The 25,331-nt window shown below is 38.8% G+C and overlaps 2 protein-coding genes across 11 annotated transcripts in view; one reads left to right on the top strand and one right to left on the bottom strand.

The window, feature by feature from the left end:
- cep89 (centrosomal protein 89) overlaps nt 1–25,331 on the bottom strand; it is a 57,850-nt gene that overhangs the window by 2,808 nt on the left and 29,711 nt on the right. For 2 of the 10 annotated variants that reach the window (XR_004612181.1, XR_004612185.1), the window contains exons 17-19: nt 8,759–8,907; nt 5,933–6,070; nt 2,333–2,475 (exon numbers count right to left, since the gene is read on the bottom strand). Coding sequence is in view for 4 of the 10 variants with exons in the window: in XM_034570901.1 (XP_034426792.1) it covers nt 3,696–3,717; nt 8,759–8,907 (171 nt within the window). In the remaining 6 variants the exon portion in view is untranslated. Of the gene's footprint in view, nt 1–2,332; nt 2,476–2,870; nt 3,718–5,932; nt 6,071–8,758; nt 8,908–25,331 lie in introns of those variants that run through there. The other 8 variants (XR_004612188.1, XR_004612190.1, XR_004612189.1 and 5 more) reach the window with 4 other exon arrangements.
- zgc:165481 (uncharacterized protein LOC100073327 homolog) lies at nt 8,906–24,009 on the top strand. The gene is made up of 2 exons (XM_034571171.1): nt 8,906–9,071; nt 22,593–24,009. Exons 1-2 carry the CDS (start codon nt 9,008–9,010, stop codon nt 23,333–23,335), a joined length of 807 nt encoding a protein of 268 aa, XP_034427062.1. The 5' UTR covers nt 8,906–9,007; the 3' UTR covers nt 23,336–24,009.

The following is a 25,331-nucleotide window of genomic DNA, read 5'->3' as shown; positions in this document are numbered from 1 at the left end:
TATATATATATATATATATATATATATATATATAAATAAATATATATATATATATATATATATATATATAACGCTGTCACCCAGCTGACAGTAGGGAAGCGGAGCGGAGACTTAAGGCATAAGGCCACGGAGAGGCAGCCTTTGTCAATTACAAGCCAAATAGTCTGTAGCTGTCTGCCTGAAGGTCTTAGAGCTCTACATCTATTGGCGTTTTCTAAAGAAAGATGGAGACAAATGTTTTACCATAGTCTTCTCCTGACGTGCTCTGCTGTCTTGATTCTGTTGTAATTATTCAATATGTTGTGTTTTACCTGATGGCTGTTTTATTCTGCTGTTTATATTCTTTTTGATTCGATTTTTCTTGTTTTCGTATTTTTATCATTAATGTTTTTATTTGCTTTTACATGAAGCACTTTGTGTTGTATTTTATGCAGGAATTGTGCCATATAAATAAAGTTGTTTTCAGTTATCATTATTAGTATTATAACTATGCCTTGGCAGGTGTATTCCTCACAAGCCAAGAAAGTGCAGTTGAGTGTTAAGTTGTTTGGATGATGTTCTCATGAAAGCAGGACAAACAGAGGACAAACAGTCAGCTCCTCCTGACAGACACAAATAGAATTTTATATATATTTAGCTTGTGTAACTCATCGCTGATAGATGTAATTCCTGCATTCAGTTATTAATCCATGAGAGCACAGTTTGTGATGTGAGGTGTAGTATCATCAGTGAGGAACACAGTAGGAGATGATGAGTGTGTTAGACTGAGAATTATGCTGGAAAGTTTCCCATTCATTTTCATGAAAAAATTATTATTTTATTTCAAACTAGTGTATCTGTCTGATGGCCACACTCAACTTCATGTTGAAAATTATATTTATCTAAAGAACAAGAGCACTTCTCTTTCAAATGAACTCACCAGGCACAATACAGAAACGACTGGAGTGTTTCTATATAAAGCAGCAATCATTGGGCCATGTGTTACACTGCATTTAGACCATATCAGAGCTGACTTCTAAAGTGTTCACACATTCAAACACCTAACCTAAGCCTAACCCTTATTTCCTGTAACAAAGATGTGAAGCCTCAATGAGAGATTTGGTCTCAACATCTTGGAGCAAGCTGGCACAAGAATTTCCTTCGGGATTAATTAAGTCTTATCTTATCTAAACATGGACGTTAAATGGTCGTGAAATAATGTAGTAATTTCTCAAAATGTATGTAGTTTATCTAAAGTAAGAAAAAACATTTAACCTGTTTTTGCCACTTGCAGTGAAAAAAAGTGCAACCATGTAAAATGTGACTCTTTATATCTGTTGTCTGGTTGTCTTATGTCTTTGTGAAATGCCAAAAATAAAATAAAATATAAAAAAACATGTAAAGTTGTTAATTGGGCTGCACAGAATAACTGCACATTTCACAGTAATTCAGTTGTTAAATCAGCTTTTGGTCTGATTAACCTTGTCAAAATTATTAAATGTGAAGTTTAAATAGCCTATAATACATTTTTTTATAATAAAAAAATGTATTCATAATACCATGAAGTAAAAGAGTTTCATTACTTACGTTAACTTAACTTAACTTATAAAAATAAAATAGCCTGCTGGGGATACTTTGATTTGCAGACACTATAATGTCACTGCAAGTATAGTTTAAATTAAATGGGGGTTTAGGGCTGGACTCTCAACAACCGCTCATTTAAAATGATACACAGTCGTCACATCACTTCCCAGAGTCCTCAGCAACACACCTGCCAAGTCTGAAGTCGAACAGATGAGTAGCTGTTGAGCAAACTGAAGGATAGACACTGATAGACAGATGGGCAGGCCGGCAGGCGCATGGACAGACAGACAGACATGCAGACATGCAGACATGCAGACATGCAGACAGACAGACATGCAGACATGCAGACAGACAGACAGACATGCAGACATGCAGACAGACAGACAGACATGCAGACATGCAGACAGACAGACAGACATGCAGACATGCAGACAGACAGGCAGACAGACAGACATGCAGACATGCAGACAGACATGCAGACAGACAGGCAGACAGACAGACAGACAGGCAGACATGCAGACATGCAGACATGCAGACAGACAGACATGCAGACATGCAGACATGCAGATATGCAGATATGCAGATATGCAGACAGACACAGACAGACAGTGTTTCTGTATTCATTAGTAGGATGCTTGTTGGATGTAACAAGGAAAGAGAGGCATGTTGTGTGAATCAAGTAACAACCTGCCATTTCACACAAAGAGAGAAAGGAGGGATAATGATGATGAAAGAGAATAACAGCTCCAAGGAGACAACAGGTAATTACCTGTGTGTGCTGTTATTGCTATAATGGCTGAAGCATTAAAGCTTTTCTGTCATATGCTCTTCACACGTCAGCAACTGAAGCAATTGACTGCCCTGTCTGGACTCAGTTAACTGCTTATTATAGTGGCTGGAACCTCAGCTTAACTGTATAACACAAATGTTTAGTACATGTTTATTTAAAATAAAGTGACAGGCTATAAACTCAACTCGCAAAAGAAGAGTACACAGAATAATGTGTGTTCAGTCTGCTCGTCTGAGGATTAACATACTGTTGTTTCCCTCTTTGTGGCTCAAAGCTAGAAGAAAGGAAGAAGAGATCAGTTGGGTTGATACATGTGTTATTAATGAATAATGATGACTCCATTTAACTGGATGGATGGATGGATAGAGTACATAGATATGTAATATCTGACACGTAGAAGCATTGAATGACAGAATGTTAATTTGGGACTTGTTTAATCTATTCCCTCTCTATATGAAAATGCCATGAAAGAACAGAGGAAAAACAGAGAGAAAGTTGCTAAGAGATTCAAGAATCTCATCTAATGACAGAAGACTGATCTCTATAACATCTGTAATGAGCTTTTTCACAGAGTTCTTTATCGAAGACAATGTTTGAGAAAATCAACATGTGATCTTCAAAGGTGGTTTGAGACCTGCATTCAATCTCTTTCTTTCTCTTTGCTTGTTAACTTATGTTGCTGGATTTTTATCAACACACACAAATAAATATCAGTCCCCTAAACATGCCTGATTTTTATCCACCAAGATCCATGGATTGTTCTCTAAGGAATCAAAGTAAACTTTCAAAAAGGCCCTATCACGCAATGAAAAATAGTATTAAAATACTTTTATGGAAATCTGCTCTGCTGTATTTGTTTGATCTTGCTTACAAACAAACAGTCAAAAGTATCCATTCAAAGACAAGAGAGGTCACCTATTTGTTGCTCGAATGTGGGGACTTGTTTCTCTAAAGACAGTTGACTGTGACAGGAAAGGAAAAATGTTCTCATTCTTAATTAATGAGGTTTCTTTGAGAAACACATTTTGTCCGTTGTCTTTGTTGAGTAAAGACCCTCACAAACTTCACTCTCTGCTAATTACCTCCAACCCAAACAGCCTTACCCATGGCAACCACACTCATTGCTTCCTATGAAGCACCCAGGCACAATAACAAGATGGATCTTGCAGCCATAAGAAACGCGGGCATATGTGCATTTTGGTGGGAAAGCCGTGGTGACCACCAGGCCACACAGCTGCGGTCTGACCTGCAGTGAAAGGCTCAGCAGCAGCTCCACTGCCCCAGAGGAGCTCCATTACAATTATAGCTGTACTAAGCTGCACCCACCTCAGGATTTAGTCAGTCACTCTGCAACGGTCTTCACCCTGTCAGGCCAAACACTAACATTATCCAGTAGTATTCTGAGCAGTGGGGTTTACAAGGCAGGTCTGTCTGTGAGACCACTGCAGGGAGTAACACCAGCACTAGTATTAGACAATCAGTCACTAATTATCACTTCAGAAAAGCCTTTGTCCTCATGTTCCATATCTGAAGAGTGTGTCACGTCACCACACATACTCACATACTTCAGTCCAAATACAACTGGACAATTTAATGTCTCTAACTATGATGTTATGCTTATAATGCTTAATCAAGTTAGTTGTGTTAAAAAAACATTTGCACAAGCCAACTGATTCTCTGAAGCTGTATTCAGGCATGCACTGAACTCCGGATAATCTACAACAACATATCAACAGTGGATCATTTCATTGAAACTGGAGTCACAACAACATAGATACAATAAGAAACTTAGTAGGGACAGAGAATCCACCATGATCCTCTCGGTTTGTTTCTGCTCTGCTGGATACCGCAACCTCAGAACCACTCCTGAATGCGTTGTGAAACTAAGGGATAATGAAGTACTACTAAAATGTGTTTATCTGCATTCATGGGCTTTAGCATTAATTATGCATGAGGTTCCAAGTGTGTGTGCCATTAAAATAATGTCAGCTATTTACACTGCTTATTTTCCAGTGTGTGAAGTCAGGAGAGATTAAGACTGCAGCAACCGTGGGCTCCAGCAGGCAGACTGAATTTAGATCAGTTGTAAAGTAGTGACTGAATCTCTGTTTCACCAAGCTGAAACTATTTCTGAACAAAATAAGATGATCCTGCATTTAATGATCTGGGGCTATCTCCACTGAATTTAAAAACCTTAACATAATACATTCTAACCATCCATACATCTACAGCTACATATTCACAAATTTGTCTACATGTCTTTGGAGCTGAAGCACCTGAAGAGTAACAACTATTCAAATCCACGCAAATTTTTCACTGATTTAAAAGGACTCATAAAACTTAAACAGATATAAAGCACATAAAGTTACTATATCCATTTTAACAAATTATAATGGATCCTCCTTACTATTACTGAACTCATCGAATCCTGAATATAACATGCCTTCAAACCAAGTCGTAATTTCCATCTCTAAGGCTCAGCACATTAAGTGTAAAATAAAATAATTACATTGAATTTCCAAGTTTCAGCTTTCATTTGAGTAGATTAACATGAATGTAGAATGAACTGTGAGGGAGGTATATAGCCACATAACCAGATGCATTGTATCCTCCCTGATTTCAAACAGTCTAGTCATCACCATGGGGAATGCAGCTCAGACAGATATCAGCTGACTCACTCGGCCAGTCGAGGATATTCCACCTCTTCACCCTGAAAAGCTCTTAGGTTGCTTTGGCAACATTAGGATTGTTGTCATGCTGGATACTGAAATGTCATCCATTAACTTTGGATTCACCTGTCTGAATCTGAATTTTGCTTCTATGTGTTCATGTCAGTTTCATTGGCAGCCATACATGTATATGTTCAAAATATAACCATTGTTGACAGATGAGGTGGTATCTTTGGGTCATGAGTTTTTCCTTTTATCCCCCCATCATTTTAATTGTTGATATTTGTTTTATCATAATTACTAGAGGTATCTTGTGGTGAAACCTCTGTTCTGGTCATAAACTCTCCTTTTTACTGTTGACAAGAACACATGTCTGCATACGTCCTGCAGAGCATTCTTGACTTAATGTGCAGTCATGAAGCACTTTTTCTTCACAATGCAAAATATTTTCTTTGATCCTCTGGATTTGTGCTCACTGCGGCAGGTTCCCTCCCTCAGTCCTCATGTGGACCCCCAGTCACCTCTGTGGTTGTACATGTACTAACATTGACACCACACAAAACTCCCCAAGAAAAACGTTGTAGCCAAGTGTTCAATTACTTTTGAATTTGAATTTTACCATGATCTATGTTAAAAGATATATCTCCAACGTTTTTTCTATAGTGATGTAAACCTTCTTAAATTAAAAGTTGAGACTTGGCAGTCTAATGTATTATCCATTATTCTACTTTGAATTGAATGTGCTGTAGCTCAGCTCAAAAATATCCTTTTACTTTTGGCCTTGACTAAAAACAGTTTTCCCCCTGTTGACTGTTGAAAGATTTCAAATGAAAGCAGACCTACTTGCCATAGTGAAAATACAGTAGAAACTTCCGCTACATTTATGAATATCACATCGCATACAGCAGACCTGTCTATGTTTCTGTGGTTGGTATGGGTAACACAGGACTGCTTCCCCCTGAGCTCCTGGAAATCTCAGGCAGTGCTGCTTCCCAGGATGCAGCGCAGAACTCAGCAGGCAGGTGACAATCACAACCTCTCACCATCTCTGCTACTGTTGCTTGGGCAGGAAATAAAGCAGTGGATCAGAGAGAAAACACGATGCGGCAGAGTGTCTTCTGTGGTGGTGGTGGTGAGAAGTTTGACAGCGAGAAACCTGGTCCCTACAAACCACAAGTCAAACAGAAGCTCACTGAAAACAACTACATTGATTTTATACTGAGCCTGGTAAACATTTTCTCCAGCTGCCATCATGTGGTGGTCAGGGCTTCACCCACTTCATCTCAATGACTTACGTGGTCATGTGAGTGTGCTTGTTTGGTCATATAGCAGATTGTGGTGTGGTGGAGCCAGTAGGTTGGAGGTGTAGGTGATGTGTGTGATTTGTCATTAAGATGCCCTCAGGGCAGAGCAGGACAGGATCTTCTAACAATCTGATTAGCTAGCTTTCATTTGATAGCAGCAGGCAGCAGGCCCAGAGACAGAGCTAAAAACAGCCGTACTAACAGGAGGATAAAGGGGAAGTGGTGGGTTGTTTGAGGAACAACAAAGTACCAGCATGAGGTTTTCAAGCAGTAACAGTAAAAATACCTTGAAATAATCCCTGAAAATCAGTTTTGAAACAATTCTATGTGCCACAGCCAAATACTTGCATGATGGACAGATTTCCAACTACTATCCAGAACACAATATCTTCCCTCATCAGGACAATTCAATTAGCTTAATGCAATAGTGGATGGTTATCATCATTAACGAACAGCCTATATTTAAACGAGTGCTCTTTTCTTTTTCTCTTTCGCCATAGTGGTATCAACTATTATCTTACCATCTCAAAAGATTTAAGAATATATATTTACCTTCGCCAAGGAGGTTATGTTTCCGACTATTTGTTTGTTTTGAACAGTCCCCTTAAATTCAATCAAGTTGCAGCAAAGTGCACACATTGACTTTTTTAATCAATCCATGAATAGGGCATGAAAATGTCAAAAATCACCCTAGCTCGCAATATTAAAGAAAATGAATTACTATTACTGGATCTGCCCCCTGATCCAGATCAACACCACCAAAAATGTATGGGTTCTTCCCTGACCCATATCACATGATCTTACTGAGTTTTGTGTAAATCCGTTCAGTAGTATTAACGTAATCCTTTTATCTAACACAGTTGAAAACATAACCTCAATGGCGGAGGTGATAAAAATCCACAGCATACATATATGTCAATACAACACATACAGAACAAAGTACAGCTTTACCTAAACCAACTATTGCCTATCAAGTTATGTTGTTTGGTCTTAGCAGTAGGCTTTTCTATGTAATTCTAAATGATCAAGTCTCAGGCACTTTCATCATGCAAATCCTTTTGAATAGCAGATGTGATTGTTCCACCCTCAACAACAGCGTCTGTGAATAAGGACACCCAGTGAAGAATGCAGGATTGGGAGACATGGCCGTTAGAGAGGGTTAACTGATTCATTGTGGAGAGAAGGGAGCTGTGTGATCCTCAGAGATGTCAGCATCTACCTCCTGAACCCAACAACAAGAGTGAAATTTGCACTGTATAGACACTGCAAAAACAGAGATGTACTTTAGCAAGAAGGAGGAGGAGATGTGTTGTTATGTGTTGCGTTTGTTGCCGCATTCACAGGTTGTGTTGCCCTATTGTGTGTTGGATTGTTGAACTGTAATGTGTTGCACTGTGTCTTGCAAACCCAGGTTTCTGCAGCTGATGATGCGGGGTGAATAAATCAAAAACTTTAAGTTGTGAAACCAAAGCAAAAAAGATGATAAAACTGATAAAAACAAAAAAGATGATAAAACTGTTCAAAAACAAATAGCTGAGGGGAACTGCAAAGCAGGTCATCATCTATCATCTCCTAAAGGCAGGGTTTGTAATTTGTTTCTGAAACACTTTTTATCTTATTTGTTGAAATCCTCTTCATGTCCCAATAGCCAATAATAAATAAAGTCATCTGAAAAAAAGAAGAAAAGCTGTGGTCTGTGGCCCTCGCAGGACTGTAATGAACACGAGCAATATCATTTGGACTGAAAAAAAAATTATTTGCTGGCATACCTGTCTGTCACTAACTGTCACTACACCGCTGAACAGAGACAATAGCCATGAAGTTAGCGAGCGAGTCAAGGAAAAGTTCTAGTAGTTATCAGGCAGTGAGCGCTCATGTGTTTTGGGGTACATGGCTTTGACGAGAGGGCTGATTGGAGGGGTGGGTTGATCTATTGCATTTTTTTTTTTGTGAAAAATGGGAAAAGTGAAAATTGCTTATCAAGGATTACCAACCCTAGCTTTAATTATATATTTTTTGTGGATACCAGTATGTCTATGACAAGGTAAAATTACATGATAAACATACATGCAGATTTCTGTAGAGCTTTTATTGTTATGTGGTCATGTCGTCTTGCTGAAATAAGAATAATTCCTCTTGACACAAACAATTCAAGAAAAGAGCTTAAACGGATCTGTTAGTCTAGACGTCTGTTTCTAGTCAGTAATTGTTCTGTTGATGTGACCTGCTCTGCCTCCATGCACACCTTACTGCTGCCTCTGGCCTCCCTCCTTTTTAAAACTGCACACGCACCATTGCCTCACTCTTTCTCCTCCTCCTCTCATTCACACAATCTCTCCCTATCCTCCTCCCTTTTTCCTGCCCGCCTGCCTCCTGCCATTTCTCCTCCACTCTCTCCTCCCTCTCTCGCTCTCCTCCTCATCCCCTCCTACCGTTTGGACTGCAGCAGTCTCTCCTCAGCCTCCTGTCTTTCTCTCAGCAGCCTTTGCAGGTGAAGGATCTCCCTCCGGTGAGACGCCGTCCTCCCCTCTGCTGCCTCCTCCAACGCTGCCAGTCTGGTTGACGCCTGCCTCCGGTACACCTGCACATAACACACACAGACACACACAGACACACACACACACACACACACACGCAGAGGAATGAGATGTGGAGTGTTGCTATGAACAAGGTGGATATACATGAAGGACAGCACAGCAGAGACAACTGGAGTGGAGGAGGGGGAGTCACACACATTTGGACAAGGTGAGGAACAAAACACACACACATACCAGCCTCTCTACAGAAGATCTGCAGGTTTTGTGCATCTGTACTTGTGCTGCATTTGCTGTTTATTTGTTTGAAGTGTGTGTGCATGTGTTTGTGCCGTTGCCTCCAGAAAATAACAGTTCTATTTCAGACTTATATTTAAGTTGTTGTATCCACAGATGAGCAGCCGTTGGGCTGCTGACACTTCATAACTGCTCCTCTTAGCAGTGCTGCACACACATACACACACACTCATACAAGTGGAATACATGTTTGTAATGTGGACTAGTTTACCTCAGCGAATGCAGTATCAAACTCGCTGCCAATAAAGCAAAAAGAGGGACAGTAAAGTTAAGAAATAACCAATAAGAGAAAAGAGGGAGGCAGAGGAAAATGAAGAAACAGCGATGATAAATATTATGTGTGGCTCTGTGCTCTGCAGAGAGAAGAGAGAGAAACAAGGTCTGAATAAGGACAGACACTGTGCTTGTTTTCTGTCAGCCAGTATATTTTGTGTGGCCAATAGATTGAATGTCTCTGTCTTCTTGGAAAAGGATAAATCAAGCAAGTTGTTTCAACACTTTTACCATACATCCTCTTGGCTTTTCACTTTTTAATGATACTGGTCATGATTTTGATACAGATTTATACATATGGCTGTTCTTCTGAAGCCACATTACCTTTATACTGAAGATACCAGAGGACTGGTGAGATGTAATCATCAGAACATGATGGGTTCACACAAAGTATAGTTTACCAGCTGCTGACTGCTGTATAGAGCCGAGCAATATGACCATAAATTATATAAAAATAAATAATTTTGTTTCAATAAATATTGATAATCATCGCAATAAACGTCATATTATATGGTTATATGGTTTTAAGTCAGATATTTGCTCCTGAGTAAAAGTTTTATGTATTATGCCTCCTCACTTTGCTTACACAATGCATAAGGATTATATTGAATGAAATTATATTATGATAATTATTGTCATTGTGTTAATGCCCAGCCCTACTGTTGTATACAGAAAGCAGCACGAGGCGTTCACAAAGAACCTTAAATATAGCTTCACTTTATATTGCTTTGTTTTATTTTAGAAAAGCACCAACAGGTATCAATTGCTTTCCCTTCATGTTTCTCACTACAACAAAAAACATGATAAAAATGGTCAGTGTAATAACTGGGTACTGTTGAATGAGTTGAGCAATTAACAGATAAACTGTTACTTATAATATAAAGCAGTGAGGTACCATTTCTCAAATAGATGATTGTTCTCCTGTTGTATGTATATGTGAACTACCTGTAAAAAAGTCTTTGAAATCACATAGTGAACTCTTGTTATCTGTTTCAATATTTTCAATACAAGAACATGTATATGGCTGACTTCATAAATGGAAAGCGTTTGGCAACTTGGTCGTCTCCAAGGCTATCTGATGAAATATGGGGGGAAAAAGAGAGATGGATTGTCCAGGACAGACTTGAGAGCAAAGAGCATTTTAAAAAGATTTTCTGCTTTGTCTAAAAAGGGCAAACATGCTAATTAAGTTGAGCAGGTTGTGTGAAAACGCATAGAGGTAATGTCTCTGAAGATAAAATAAAGAAAATGATCAAAAGTTTCATTTGCAGTAATAATGAATTAACCAATGAAAATGATGCATGAATCGTTTTTTGTATGCACTGATCCTTTGCAAGATCATACAACACTACAACACACACTATAGTTATATATATATATATATATATATATATATATATATATATATATATATATATATAAGAAAAGGTCAGGGCTTAAATTAAGGTAAATTAACTGTAAATGGACTGTATTTTTATACAAATCGCATTCAACCATTTACACACATGCCGCTGTTCCTATCAGACTGCCGGCACAGCTATCAGGGGCAATTGGGGTCCAGTAGCTTGCCCAAGGAAAATTTAGAGTGCGATCAGGGGATGTGTTGGGGATCAAAACACAGACATTCAGGTTAGTGAATGACCCTCTCTATCTCCTGGGCCAAGTTAGAGCTTAAATTTGTAAGAAAACAAGCAGTAAATTGAAAAAAGAGAAAGCAATAACTCTACAATAACAGTCAGTTTCTTTTTTGTATTTGTGGACCAATTTTACTCGAAACCAGAAATGAAAGGGCTGTGTCTGCTTATAGTGTGTGACATTTTATAAGATGTGTGATTTGGTCTGTGTAAACAGAGTGAACTGAAGGCAAAACAACTTACCATCGCTTTTCTCTAATGACCAAAGACTGGGGGTTTCAGGATCAACATTAGTAAAGTGCTGATTCCATGCAAGTGGGATGGTGTTTGATAAAGTTTCACAAAACTTAATCAAACCACCACTGACAATAATGTAACCAAGATGTTCTGACAAAGCTACTAATATGTGTCAAGTTGATCAAATTAACTAATATACTGAACACTGTAAGTGGAACAATCATTACAATTCTAATATTTTCTATATTTTGGACTATGCAGGGCAGCCCGAAAACTCTCTATAAATGTGAATACATTTTTCATTTATTCATGTATGTATTTGCTGTGGTTTTCTAAAGGAGGTCACACGACAGCACACCAGATGACATGTTTGAGAAACATTAGCACACGCCAGGCACATTCAAAATGCACTCAGAGAGCTCAGCAACAGCACAGTGCCAACCTTATCTCAGCAGGGTGGCCAGTCTCTGCTGAATATCTAAATCTGAATATTGAAATGAAATGTATTTGAATCTATTCCTATTAAATACCCCGGGACAGTTAAGAGCCTTAGTATTCAACATGGCCCCATCTCCCCATCAAGCATGCCAATTCCCTGTTGTGTTCAGTAATGAATAGAAATGCTATTGTATGCTGGAGAACTATAATCTGGGGGGCAAAATGTCTCCAAAGCTTGGCTTGAATCTCCATCAACCCCCCAGGGAGGCAGCAGGGCGCCAGCATCAGCCCAGCTGAAGCGGTGACATTTAGCCCTCACAACAAGCTGAGCTGAGCAATGCCAAACCAATACATCTCCCCTTGTAGCTGCAGCCCAGAGGCTGGCTGACCTTCTCCACCCAGTAATAACAAAAATACTAAAAATTCAGAGGAGACAAGTATTTCTTATACCACATCCCAGTGGGGGATTGTAGCTGTATTAAAGATGTATTGCATCAATTTCTAGTACTTGTACACATGAACAAACACTTGTCCTTTCAGATAATTCACCAAGCACAATTCACTAATTGTACAAAAAATACAAACACCATTTTTTTTCCTGATTGCTATAAGGTTTTCAGCAGGAAATGAGAGTTGCAATTATTCTAAGGCATGTTTCTCTAAATTCAAAGACACTAAACTATTGTGTATTATATATACAGTACTTAGTAGTAGGACACTTGACTTGTCTCCGTCAACTTGCAGGTTTCACAACATTATTTCCCTAAAATGACCAGTCACGTGATACCTATTTGTCAGAGCCAGCTGAAGTCGATCCTCTAAGTCCTACCACCTCCTAGAAGTCTGTGTAAACAGATTAACCTTTTCTGCTGGAATTGGCTGTCTTTTGTCATTAGCAAGGAAGAACCCAGCAGAGGTAGTAATGAAGCAGTTGCATAGGGCAGGCAAGAGAACACAAGACCTTACTCCATATTCGTTTATAAGAGACAGAGGATACACTGAATGAGAGTGAGACTATGGGCCAGACTCTGTAGCAGGAGGCAAAAAGTTGGTTTACTAATGGTTTGCCAGTGTTAGGCTGGACAGAACTAATGGTTAATAGGCATTATAGCAGGACAAATGTTTTGAAGCATGTTGAAAATGATGGTTTGGTTCTGTGTATGCCCTCTTCACTGTCATTTCTGTAGTATAATCATTTAGAGGTTAAGGTATAAAGAGGTGAGTCTTTTTCACTTACTTGGGCTGGATAATTTGATTCGTTCTGCTGCACAGAGCTGTTTCCAGCCTAATGGTGCCTACAAATTGCACTTGGTTATTGCTAGCTCTGCTGCCCAGACGGGTAATTTTACGTACATGTTACACATTTGTATTTGGAGTATGATGTGGACACTGTGGTTGTGGTTACTGTGGTATTGAGCTGAGCTCCTACCCACTCAATCAAAAGCAGAAAGTAGATACAGAAGAGCTATTCATGACACCAGCAGCCACACTCACATTGTTACTGTCACATACAGAACATAACCTCATTTTCATAGCTTTGTTAAATCACTGTAACTGTAATCACTTGAACACTGAGGCACCTCTGTCATTGTCACAAGTACAAACCGGATCTACTTTGTTAGTGCTCGCTTTTCTCGCTGCCTTACACAGGGAGCATCCAAACTGAACCACATCCTCTGACATGCAGTAATTGCTGCTTATAATATACTTTGAAAAATGGGGTCCTGACATAATAGTGTTTGTGTCAGGTTGTCAATTTAGATCCACAGATTTGTCTTGGTCACAGCTAAAGAACATGGAACATAGAACATTACCTGAATATCGGTCCAAATGACCGCAGCTACAAAAGTTGCACAGGCAGAATATTGAGTACGGACATCACAACTGATTCTAAAGCACTGTGCTTAGATAATCCAGCCAATGAAGCAAATATACCTGTTATTCTGTCACACAAAGTCTGCTCTACTTTTATGTAACCTTATTAAATTAGAAATTTCATTAGACTGTGTTTGAGAAGCTTTGCAGTAGAATATGTACTGGGAAGATTCAGGGGCTGCTTTTTTATACTTTTAGAACATAGAATGTTTTTTCCTTGAATCTGCCTCCTGACAGGGGTGGAATCAACCAATTGGGATCCTTTGAAGGGAGATCACCCTTGATGTAGGGTTGAAATTTAGGAGGTCAAAGTAAATTCAAAGAAGATTTTTAAATGTATCTTTGCAGAAGCATAGTTTAGGCTTAAATATTACATTTTGTTATCAACTTTTAAAGAAATGTTAAAAATCTCAAATCCCAGCATGGCCCATTGAGACAGAATTGTTAAACTGGATAATTTGCATTTAAAGAAACACATCCCTTGTACTTTAAAGAGGAAGTGTATATGTTGTAAGAACAGGCCTTAAGGAGGCTATGAAGGCCAAAGAAACCTGAAGTTTAATTAAAATATTATCAGCAAAGTGCAAAGTTTTTGGGCCATTAACAGGCCATCTGTCAAAAAGTACTAAGCAACCAAAATACTTTTTACACCTAATTGTTGTAAACAAGGATGAAAGGTCTGCCAACAGCAGCATGAACGTAATCCTCTGGATCAATGGTATGATTCAGAAAAGGCTCACCAAGCAGATATTCCGACAGCAAAGGTCAAAGCTATCATCAACTATCCACCCAGAGAGGAGTTGGCAAGAGGCAGGGACAGGCTAATAGGGAACATACAGTATTTTGAGAATAAATGTACCACCTTGTCTGACATAAGATTTAATAAATCACAAGACACACACACACACATGTACACACACACACAAATGTGTAGCCATGAGCTCTCAGGAACAGTGGGGTTAATTAGGAGCCTTTTTGTGAGATATGTGTTGTGTAACACCTGCTGTAGGTTTGACAGTAAAAATGTTGTAGGAGGTATAGATTCTCTGTAAGTGCGGTGATAGTTACATGTCACTTTTTAGAGACCATATTTGAGGTTATGTTTGATGATATTTAACATAAATTTAACATTTAACATAACACATTTAACATACAGCAGTTCTTCACTTAAATGGAAAAGCACGTAAGAAAAATATCTTTTTCCAAATGAATATAATATTGTCACTAGAATTGGACAGTCAGAGTGTGGATTCTAACCAAACAGGTAAATTCTGTTTCATAAAATGAGCGAACAGTATATCTTCTATTTTGCCCATATCGTAAGCTACAGTATATATGCAGGTTTTATATGCAAAGACTGGTTTTCCAGTCTTTGATCTAATTCCTCTTTCCAGGATCTATGCAGAATATTGATTGTTTTGTAATCCTGGCTGTAAAGATCCAGGTCCAAACGAGTGACTGGGGCTCAGTGTTATTCAGACTTCTGCAGCTTAGACTTTGCTTTAATCTTGGAATCTTGGAGTATTTTTTACATTATGTGAGTAAAACTGGTCGATCAAAGCACTTTTTGCTTTTAAAATAATACCGGCATGTTATTGGTAGTGGTTTATAGAAGCATTTAATATATAACTTTATTGATTTATGCCATGGGGAAACTCTCCTCCTGTTCCACCTCCTGTGAAAGTCAGCTACAAAACAGAATCAATGCAGCTGGTAGGGATTCAGGACGACTTGTTGGTGAGAACACACAGTTCTAACTAATTTGTCAAAATGAAATGACAAAATGCATCGCTTGAGCCGCCCTTTAGATCAACACGTTTTCTGATCTGATGGCTTAATTGAAAGTATGACAAAATGCGTCATTGTCTGAAATGATTACTGTTGGTTAAGGTTCGGTTAGGTACAGACACATAGCCTTTAGAGAAAGATCAGGATTTTAGATCAAATTACTTCTTTTGTTTAAGGGGAATGGAACGATCATTGACAATGTTACACGCGAAGGATAGGAACAACATTGGTCTTTTGATGTGCCGGTGACCTCAACCTGTCACACTGACCTCCTCCTTACACAAACCTTTTTGGTCAAGAACACCATCATCAGCTTATTCCTTTACATTTTACCCATCCTAATTAGGCTACTACAACCACTAGGCTGTTGACTGGAAAGTAAGCATGTTGTTCTGGGCACTTGCAGATATGACTGATGCTGTAGTTAATCTTGGGAGGACGGCCTAATTCAAGCTGCATGTTTTAGTGTCCGAAGGGGACAGTCAGTTCAGTAATTATAACATAACAGGGGGAGACTAGCACAGACATTTTGCAGAGATTAAATGTTTTTATTTTGTCATCTAACTTATGCTTAATTTTCTTCATTGTCATTTAAGAATCACACTATAAAGAAGCATCAATCAAATTGTGATTCTACTCATGCAGTTCTATTGTAATGGCCAACATGGCTTGCAAGCGCAGAAATGAATGCGTGGGCTACCTAAGAACATTCAAATGTCCATAAGCCACTCCTGCATGGTTTGCGCTGTATAATTACGTTCATTACGTTCCTGTTGGAAGGTGAACCTTCAGCCCAGTCTGAGGTCCTGAAAGATCTGGTCGGGATTTTATCACTCTACTTTGCTCTGCTCAGTTTTCCCTTAACCATGACCACTGTCACTGTAGCAGGTCATGAGCAGTGCCTGGTTTTCCGCAGACATGACAATTAACTGTTCCTGGTCTATCTCTCCTCTCTCTCCCCCCTATCTCTCTCTCCCTTCTCTCCCCTCTTTTTCACCCATCTCTTATCTCTTCCCCATTTTCTCTGCTCCCTCCAAGCGGTCGAGGCAGGTTTCTCTCCACTGTCGCCAAAGTGCTGCTCATTTTGGGAACTGTTGGGTTTCTTTATGATTTTTAAGGTATTGACCTTCTATGTAAAGTGCCTTGAGATAATGTATATTATGATTTGGCACTATACAAACAAAATTGAATTGAATTGAACTTGAGGCCAAACAGTTCAATCTTGGTTTCATCAAATCAGAGAAACTTTATTTTCACACACTTTTATGCTGAAGCTTTAATGCAAATTCCAAGAAGGCGTTACTATATTTAAGTCAGCTGAGGGTTCCGTCTGGACACCCAGTCATGAAGCATAGATTGATGGACCGCTTCCTACGGGACGTTTATTCCATCTCTACACAGGATTTCTGTATCTCAGCCAGAGTGCCCATTGGGTTCTTGTTCACCTGATATCATTCTCCCATGATGTTCCAGTTTAGCTAAATGACCAGCTCACTATGCAACTTTTACTGAGCAACAACGATTAACTGGGTTTTTATGTAGGGAAAAAACAAAGCCTATTAATGTGTTGACCAAAGCTCTGACTATGTAGTCCCACTCACTGAGCTGGAACAGTGAAAGGTGGATATTCCTCCTGATCCCTGGCTTCCTGAATCAGAAAGCTGCTGCTGTAATGAGTACACCAAACTCTGTTTAGAATTCTTGATATTTTAAAATATTCCTCATTTATTAATGGAGATAAACAATGTTTTTTAATTAACTTCTGATTCTTTTTAACTGATCTACAGTTCAGCAATTCTATTGAACATTAAACTCTTGAACAGGCTTTCAGGATGAGGAATGGTAATAAAAGCGGTGATTCAGTCAGTGAATCATCAAACTAATTTTGTAGCTGCTGTTTTAAAGTTAAAAAGTGGAATATTTTTTCTTTAAGAATTATGGAAGACACTGTGCTGTAGGGAACTATCTCTCAGTAGAAATGTCGTCTTGTCATGATCGGTGCAGTTCCTTTAACCTCATGGCTTGGTTGTTGCTGTGATATACATTGTCAGCTATGAAACTTCACATAGGCTCCACTAATAGCCTGTAAGCCTGTGGAAGGTGTGATGTGCTGTTGTCTGGGATTTATGAATTGAGATATGCATATCTTTGACAAGTACGCCTCTTAAATCTAGGCAATTCTTCAATTCAATGTTCTGTCACTAAACTGCTTAGTTGATTTATCTCAGGCAAATGTTATGCCTTTATTTGATTTATTTATTGTATTTGATTTTTTTTCTCAGTGTCTGGTTTGATGCAGCAGCACCCGTAATCCAAAACAAAATTCTCCCACGGGAGACAATAAAGGAGCCTTAACCTCACATAAAAAAGCAGTCTGCCTTTCAAAATCATATCCACTCAATTGAATGTACCATAAGAGAACTCCAGCCGAAATGAAGATGATCAAGACAGATGGGAGGACCCTGAACCATCTTATGTCCATGTGAAATTTTGTTTTCTCTTTTTAACAAATTGGTATAATTTTCTAAAATCAGTTTTTGCTTGGTCCAGGGTATTGCATGTAGATTGATGAAGCAAACTTTATGTTGTATAAGGCTGCAACGTAACAAAATATGAAAAAAGTGAAAGGGTCCGAACTTTCTGAATGGCTTATAGATGAGTGTAACAAATATACCCATGTGAAAGTGACAATTCAAAGCTCTATGTGTGTGGGGGTCAAAATGTATGTATGCATGTATGTTAAACAAAAATGTATGGGCTTGGAGAATGTGTGTGAGACCCAGACTATATTTTCTCCTTTATGCCCCCTTATAACCTACTGTATGTAACTGGATCTCTAAATTGCTCTAGTGAGCAGGAACACTATTTCATTCCTTCTTGCCTCTACTCTGCCCGAATCTTCCAATTCCTAAATGTCAAATGTCAGCTTTGGTCCAGCTCCTCCCCTGTGATTTTCCACATCCACAGTGGACCTATATAAACATTAAAATCGATTTCACATTTTTCAAATGTAACATATTTACCTTGGAGATCCAACTAATCAGTCAGTTAACTATTCAATAAACCCGTCAACTAAGTCAAATAACTAGTCTGTCATCAATACACCAGTCAATCAACTCAGAACACACATACACAAAACAACACTAAGAAGCTGTTCTCTCTACATTCTTTCCCCTGGTACTTTATTCTGCAACACTATCATTCCATGCCGTTTGACCAGTTATTTATCCTTCTGAGATGTACAAAACAACCCACCTATAAGTCAATATAGAGATGTTAATTTTTAAGATATAAATCATAGCATGCTGTGTTACATGTACTGTAAATTAAATTATGTATTGGCTTGATTTTCTTCTCAAGCCACAAGACTGCATTGCAGAGGGGAAAGCATTGCCTGACACGATGAGGCCTACCCTAACATTTATCCACATCACCACAGGCTTCCTCCACTAGTGGTAGACAAGATTGTGTTCATAGACCTTCCAATGCCAAGCTGAAAATAATGTCAGGGTTGAGAAATGAAGAATCTGGCAACAGATAAAGATTATGTCAGTTTTTGAACCAGAGCAGTTCAGCAGAAAAATGTTGTCCTAGATGACAACATGGCAGAACTGCTGTGGAACAATCATCTGGTTGGTCGGCAAAGTGATGACATAGGCAATCGTGTGGAGTGTTGCATAGTGATGGAGAGTGTGGTTATTAATAGCTTTGTGCACAGTGATGTTCCTCCTCGTTGACCAGGTACAATGACAAACTCAGTAATGTAATTACTAAACTCATACCACAATGTTGAGCTCTTGCAACAAGAGCTAATGCAAACTTTTGTAATTGTTCTAAATATATATAAAGTGGCTTTTAGGTTAAAAAATGAATGGCTGGTACCTGGTGTGGATCAACTGATTGGGAGTGTGACCTGCACATAGAGATTTCACTATTTTGATATAATCTGTTTGTAGACAGTTTCACAAGACGCTTGAAAAGGGAACATTTTTGTGCAAGTGGCTCTAGTGGAAACTCCCAACTGGATGCACACTGGCAGCTGCAGAGCGATAATGCATACTGACAGCTGGAAGCAGTAATGTGCCATTAAAGGTAACAATGAGAAAACAATTTTTTGTTAACAATACTGTTTTTTCAGTACTAGTCAAAAGGCAAACATGTTCTTACCAATGTAAACTCCACAGGATAGCTTTGTGAATTAATGTAACCTTGCATTCAGGTTCATGTTGCATGTTGCACGACATGGAGCTGGATTTTTCTTTCCACAGTCCTCACACTGTGCCATTTCCCCACAACATTATTTGTCCTGACATCAGGGTAAAATTGGCCGATTCTTCTACTGGGATTGATGTAGTCAAGCCGGTTCTTTCTGACATCTTTCTGACATGTTTCAGAAGGCTTTTTAAACCCATCAGACTGGTGGTTAAATATTGAACAGTCAGCAAGTCACGGAGAGGCCTGCTGGGTAATTTCCAATGCAACATCCTCCTATTCAATCTATATTTCATAGTCATATTGAATGAATGAATGACTGGACTTTATATACCATCTTCCTGCTGGGAGGGGGACTTGTTGATGACCAAGTAATGAAGTGAAATAGGAAGTGACAGGAGTTCAATAATTGCAACAAGAGGTCACAAAAGCACTTGGTTATTTTTGGGGGTTTAACTAAACCCTTTCTGAAACTTTGCAGGTACTCTCCAATTTGTTGGGAGAGTGCGCACTTATCCGCACCAACTAACTAAGGGGAGAACTGATTATACAATTTTATATATTATATGTTCTAATTGGCTCCAGCCCCCCGCCCCCCTCAAAGGACAAGCAGCATAGACAATGGATGGATGGTTGGATGGATGGGTTATATGTTCTATTAGCTGATAATAATATCCACTAAGAATGGGTGATGTCCCAAAAAACATTTCACAATCTTTTTAACACAGAATCACAATCCACAATCTCAATTATGATCTTTATTGAAGATTGTTTCAATGTTTTTTTCAGTATGTCGAAATTCTAACCATTTATGGACCATTGAACTCTCGTAGTGATGGTGGTGATTCTCATATTTTCTCCACAGGGGCTGATCTGTACCACAATGGTCACACACATGGCCAGGTATAGGTGATGGTTGTCTCTGAGGACAAAATGTACTCTACCACAAAAAAAATCAGGATTCATGATTCTGCTTTTGCTGTATGCTATTTCAAGAGAAAAGAGTATAAAGAAATAGAAATAATAGGACTTAATCAACTCAAAGCATCAATACATGGTAAGATGTTCCAAAATAGTTAGCGATATACTACTCCATAATCCTTGAAGAATAGAGATGATATTTATCTCATGTAAATAAAGTAATGATTTATGATTAATATGTCTTTTAAAGACAGAAAAGAAATGGAATATTCAGTTCACTTGCATGTTATTTTCATGTGAATGATGATCTCTCAAATTAAAGGGTCTTGTCAGTTTTCGGCACCAAGTTGTTTGCCGTTGGACACAACTTTGAAATGGCACACAAGTACAATTATACAACCACTGGGCCATGCTTGATGACAGTATCTGGAGTGGAGAGTGTTTCTCATCCACACTCCTATACAAGATGTTTCCGGGTTGATCTGGGAATATGAAATGTTAATGTGTGTGATCACACCCATTTCACAGCTCTCAGGGATATTCAAAGAAATCCATCATGTCTTAGTTTTTTCTTTACCAAAGAGCATTGAGTCTCCCATTAATTACCCTGACTGGAGGCAGGCAACATCAGATTTGCCCTGAAACAGTTTTGCTACTGATCTGAAAAAAATATTCTACTTCTTATAATAACATAAAATATGTCTAATGTAGTGTTTTGTGTTGTTGCTTCATTATATAGCTGTTGACAACACTTTTTATCCAACCCTCTCTCTCTCTCTCACACAAACTCTTTGACAACTAACTTGTCTGTTGGACCATGATCTATTTAACACAGCAGAATATTTGAAACTAGTAAAGATAGAACCCCTAGTGGTATCTTTTCTCCATGGAATTTTGTTTTAATCATAAAAAGCTTCAATATATGTGACGCAGTGTACAATCAAACTAATAAATGTATCAGGAAAAAATCAGGCTACTAATTATGAAAGTACGTCTAAGGGCATGCAATATAAAATAGCCTGAATTATTAATTAATCACTGTATTGATTTAAAACTTAACCTTTATTTCTATCATATTATAGAGAAATCTTAAAAGAGCTTTACATAATTTCCCTGCATATTATCTGCCACTGTAAAGGTCTGAGGCAGAGAACAGGAGGTGGGGGCTCTTTATCCTCATTCCTATTCATGCTCGGTGTCTATGGATGCATGCTTACAGCTATTTGACCTTATTAATGATGAGTGACAGTGTCTTGCTGTTTCTCCGTGGAGAAACCAGATCTTCTCAGCTCTTAAGCACTTCAGTAGCTATCAGCGATTATATAGAATCCCAGTGAAGCCGCTGGTATCACATAGAAGTGATACAGAGGTGACAATAGCAATGATGTTGATTATTTGCACACACACTTGATCCCAGATCACAACTTAAATTTGTCTTCATGAGTGGTGGTGATTGAATGCAGGTCAGTGCTGTGTAAGAGTATTGTTATGTGAATTGTGATATCTGAACAATAACGATGCCTTTATTTTTTATTCTACACCAAAACTCTAGATTGCTCAATGACGTAATTCAGAATAAACAGCATAAGTGAATAGCTTTTAACAAAGAAAATAGCGTTGCTATATAATTCCACAACAGGGCTTTAAGGGACAACAAATAAACACAACAACAATATAAAAGCTTCGGTTCATTTAATTAAGAACTGCAACAACAACGTATCCTACGCAAAACACTGAATCAACAAAATATCTATAAGGAGAAGCTATCTGTGCTGACTCTCCCCGAAGATCAATAGCATTACTGGTTTTTACTTTGCCACAAAAGGGCTCTGGGATGACACACTGATCCAATTCCCAAACCATAAATCATTCATCAGCAGCAGGTACAGAGCAGAAGCAGTCGGAGACAAAGTCCTGACCTTTTCCTGTTAGGCAGAGATACACTAGATACTGTAGTCAGAAGCATTTGCTTGTTGCATCCTATTCATCTAATGCTGGAAAACAATCTTTGTCCCTATAATGACTTTTTTTCAATCTGTCTCTATATCTTTCTCCAGAACATGACTTGAAGATGAGCTGCCCTCAGCCTGAGTTGGAGGAGGACTGTCCTCCACCAGAGGAATTAGAGTGTAAAATTTGTTACCAACGCTACAATGCCCACAACCGCAAGCCCAAGATCCTGGACTGCCTGCACCGGGTCTGCGCCCGCTGCCTCATTAAGATCCTGGACATTGCTGACGGGGCAGCCTGCATCTCCTGCCCTTTTTGCAGACACCAAACAGAGATCACAGAATTTAAGGTGTCAGCCCTCCCTGACGATGCCAACATCATGTCCCACTTGGCAATGCGTGACAAATCCTGGAACTCCAACCACAAGAGGGAGGTAGTCCTGACTCCAAAGAGTTTCTCCTCATCTAGCCCGTCTCATGAATCCTCCAACTGTCTGGTCATCACTATTATGGAAGTGCAGAGGGACTCACAGCACTCCCCAACTCGCAACGGTAGCTCTGACATTTATGCTGAGCAGAGCCTGGACTCAGTATCCATGGGCTCGAATGGACCAGTTGATCAGGACGCCCTGTCCAAAGTCTGTAATCATGTCCCACGCATCCTGGTCTGGCTGCTGGGATTCTTATACTTTGGCTCACTGCCTCTTGGAATTTACCTATTAGTGATCCAGAGAGTGACTCTGGGTATTGTATGCGTTAGCTTGGTACCATCAAGCTTGACAGTTTGCCTGGTCTATGGATTCTGCCAGTGTCTTTGTCAAGGTATGTGTGACTGTTCCTCCAGGGGCTGATATGATACTTCTATACTGATGGGATAAAGTCAGCTGCAGAAAACAGGTTCTTTGTCTGTTGTAGATGTAGATGTAAAAGGATAGAAGGCCCAAGAGTAAAGGTGATGCCGGTAGCAGGTGACTGCCTGACTACTTGTCAGTTATTCTCATGCACATGATGTGCCAGTCAGTAGACCGAAGAAGACACTCTTCAGTGATGGTCTATCCTTTATGGCTGATGTATGAAACACCAGTTTGAGGAGCTCTGTTTGTGAGAGCAGCGCCTATATCTACATTTCTGTGACCCTATTTGTTCTGTGTTGTGTGTATGACCTAGTCTGGCATCAGATTTGAGAGTAGACTTTTAATGTTTGACTTAAAAAATAATAACACTGATAAAGTCCTGGACCCTCATTTATCAATCGTTATTAAGTGACAGTGGGTTTGATTAATTTGTATATTTAACTTAGGATGACTTTACATCTTGATTCAGCTCTAAACAATGAATAGCCCGACAGATGAAAGACTAATTCACTAGGTGGCATGGGTATTTATATCATGGACCACATGAGCAAACTATAAGGACAAAATCACAGTATTCAAATAGTCTGATTTAAAGGTAAGGTCATTTCCTCGGTTTTATCTGAATACAATTAATCCATTAACAACTGGATTTATGCATGGCTGGATATTTGTCAGTTTGCAAAAATGTTCAAATGAAACCAATTATTTTTATTTGGTGTGTTTATGGTAGTATTACATGTTACCAAATATTTCACTCAATATATCCTTTATTTATTATAGAATATTAACTTTACTTGTTACAGCTATAGGTAAATCAGAATTGAATGGCTGATAGTGGTTATGCTAAGAACATCGGAAATAACTGAATATTTTATGAAGGATGTGTTGTAAGTTAAGAGTCTGTTGAACCTAGTGATATCCCGTGAGTCTGTTGCAATGTCTTTATACGCTATAGCTGACACACTGTGCGAAACAGAATATGGAATACTGTGATTCACAGGTCATCAACCAACCAAAGTTGCAATGAATGTGGACTTGCCAATTGCTCTGTATTATGGAACAATGCAAGGGATGTTCCCAGACAAAGAGTGTCCATGTGGCTTTATTTTCCCACTGTAAAAAATCCACTTCCAAAGGAGGTAGAGAGAGGATAATGGCAAAGCACATTTCAACATACAGTACCAAAGAGTACCAAATGAACTGTGATTTGGCCATATTACTTTGTTACCGGTTTTAATGTCAAAGAAGTTACTTTGAGTATGCAGTATGTCTGATGAGGTTATTACTTTTGCTTATTTAATGTTCCTGTCTCCTCCTCTCTTTTTCTTTCTCAAATACACACGTGCCATTGGCCTTATGTCTTAGGTTTTTTGATACATTTTCAATGTGTACCAAGAAACTACAATTTCTTTGTGGGTTGAAAATAGAGGCTGTTAGTACAGGCTGTCAAAAGCTAATTTGGATAAAAATGACAATGGCAAATGAGTTCTCCTTGGTGCACACACTGCTACACCTAAGCCATGTGCATTTCTTATTGGACACCTCAATGTTGTGTCAATTATTTACGTTCCCCTCAGAAACAATTGGAATGGGCAATGCTTCCTTTATGTTAAACTGAGGACATTTGGGTTGAAGATCAATATATGAATAACATCTAAATGTTTTAAACAACAACCTTTTGTTTGAAGGCACCCGTTTTTCAAATGAGCAACGGTATTAGATCACATGATAAACACGTGTTTCAAATTGCCCAGATGTTGCCTTTTGGATTAAATCTTCAAACATTAAATATAGCTCTGAATGTCCTCTGTTGGACAAAAGAGGAAAAATTTATTCCATTTCACAAACACTGGGCATAGAGGATACAACAATTTGCAAAGTCCTGAATAAGACAAAAACTACAGGTGAACTGAGCAACAGACAAGGAACAGGTTCGGCTTAGGACAACAACAGCAGCTGTGGACAGACACATTGTGAGAGCTGTGAAGAAAAC

Source organism: Hippoglossus hippoglossus, chromosome 3, assembly GCF_009819705.1.
Source record: "Hippoglossus hippoglossus isolate fHipHip1 chromosome 3, fHipHip1.pri, whole genome shotgun sequence".
In the NCBI taxonomy this organism is placed as follows: Eukaryota; Metazoa; Chordata; class Actinopteri; order Pleuronectiformes; family Pleuronectidae; genus Hippoglossus; species Hippoglossus hippoglossus.
Note: the sequence above shows the minus strand (reverse complement) of the source record. Positions and strands in the feature narration are given on the sequence as shown.

Excerpts from the sequence above, each read along its gene's own strand:
- zgc:165481 (XM_034571171.1), top strand. The coding sequence starts at position 9,008 with ATGAAGGACAGCACAGCAGAGACAACTGGAGTGGAGGAGGGGGAGTCA. Across the intron at positions 9,072-22,592 it reads GTCACACACATTTGGACAAG|AACATGACTTGAAGATGAGC; the intron begins GTGAGGAACAAA and ends ATCTTTCTCCAG.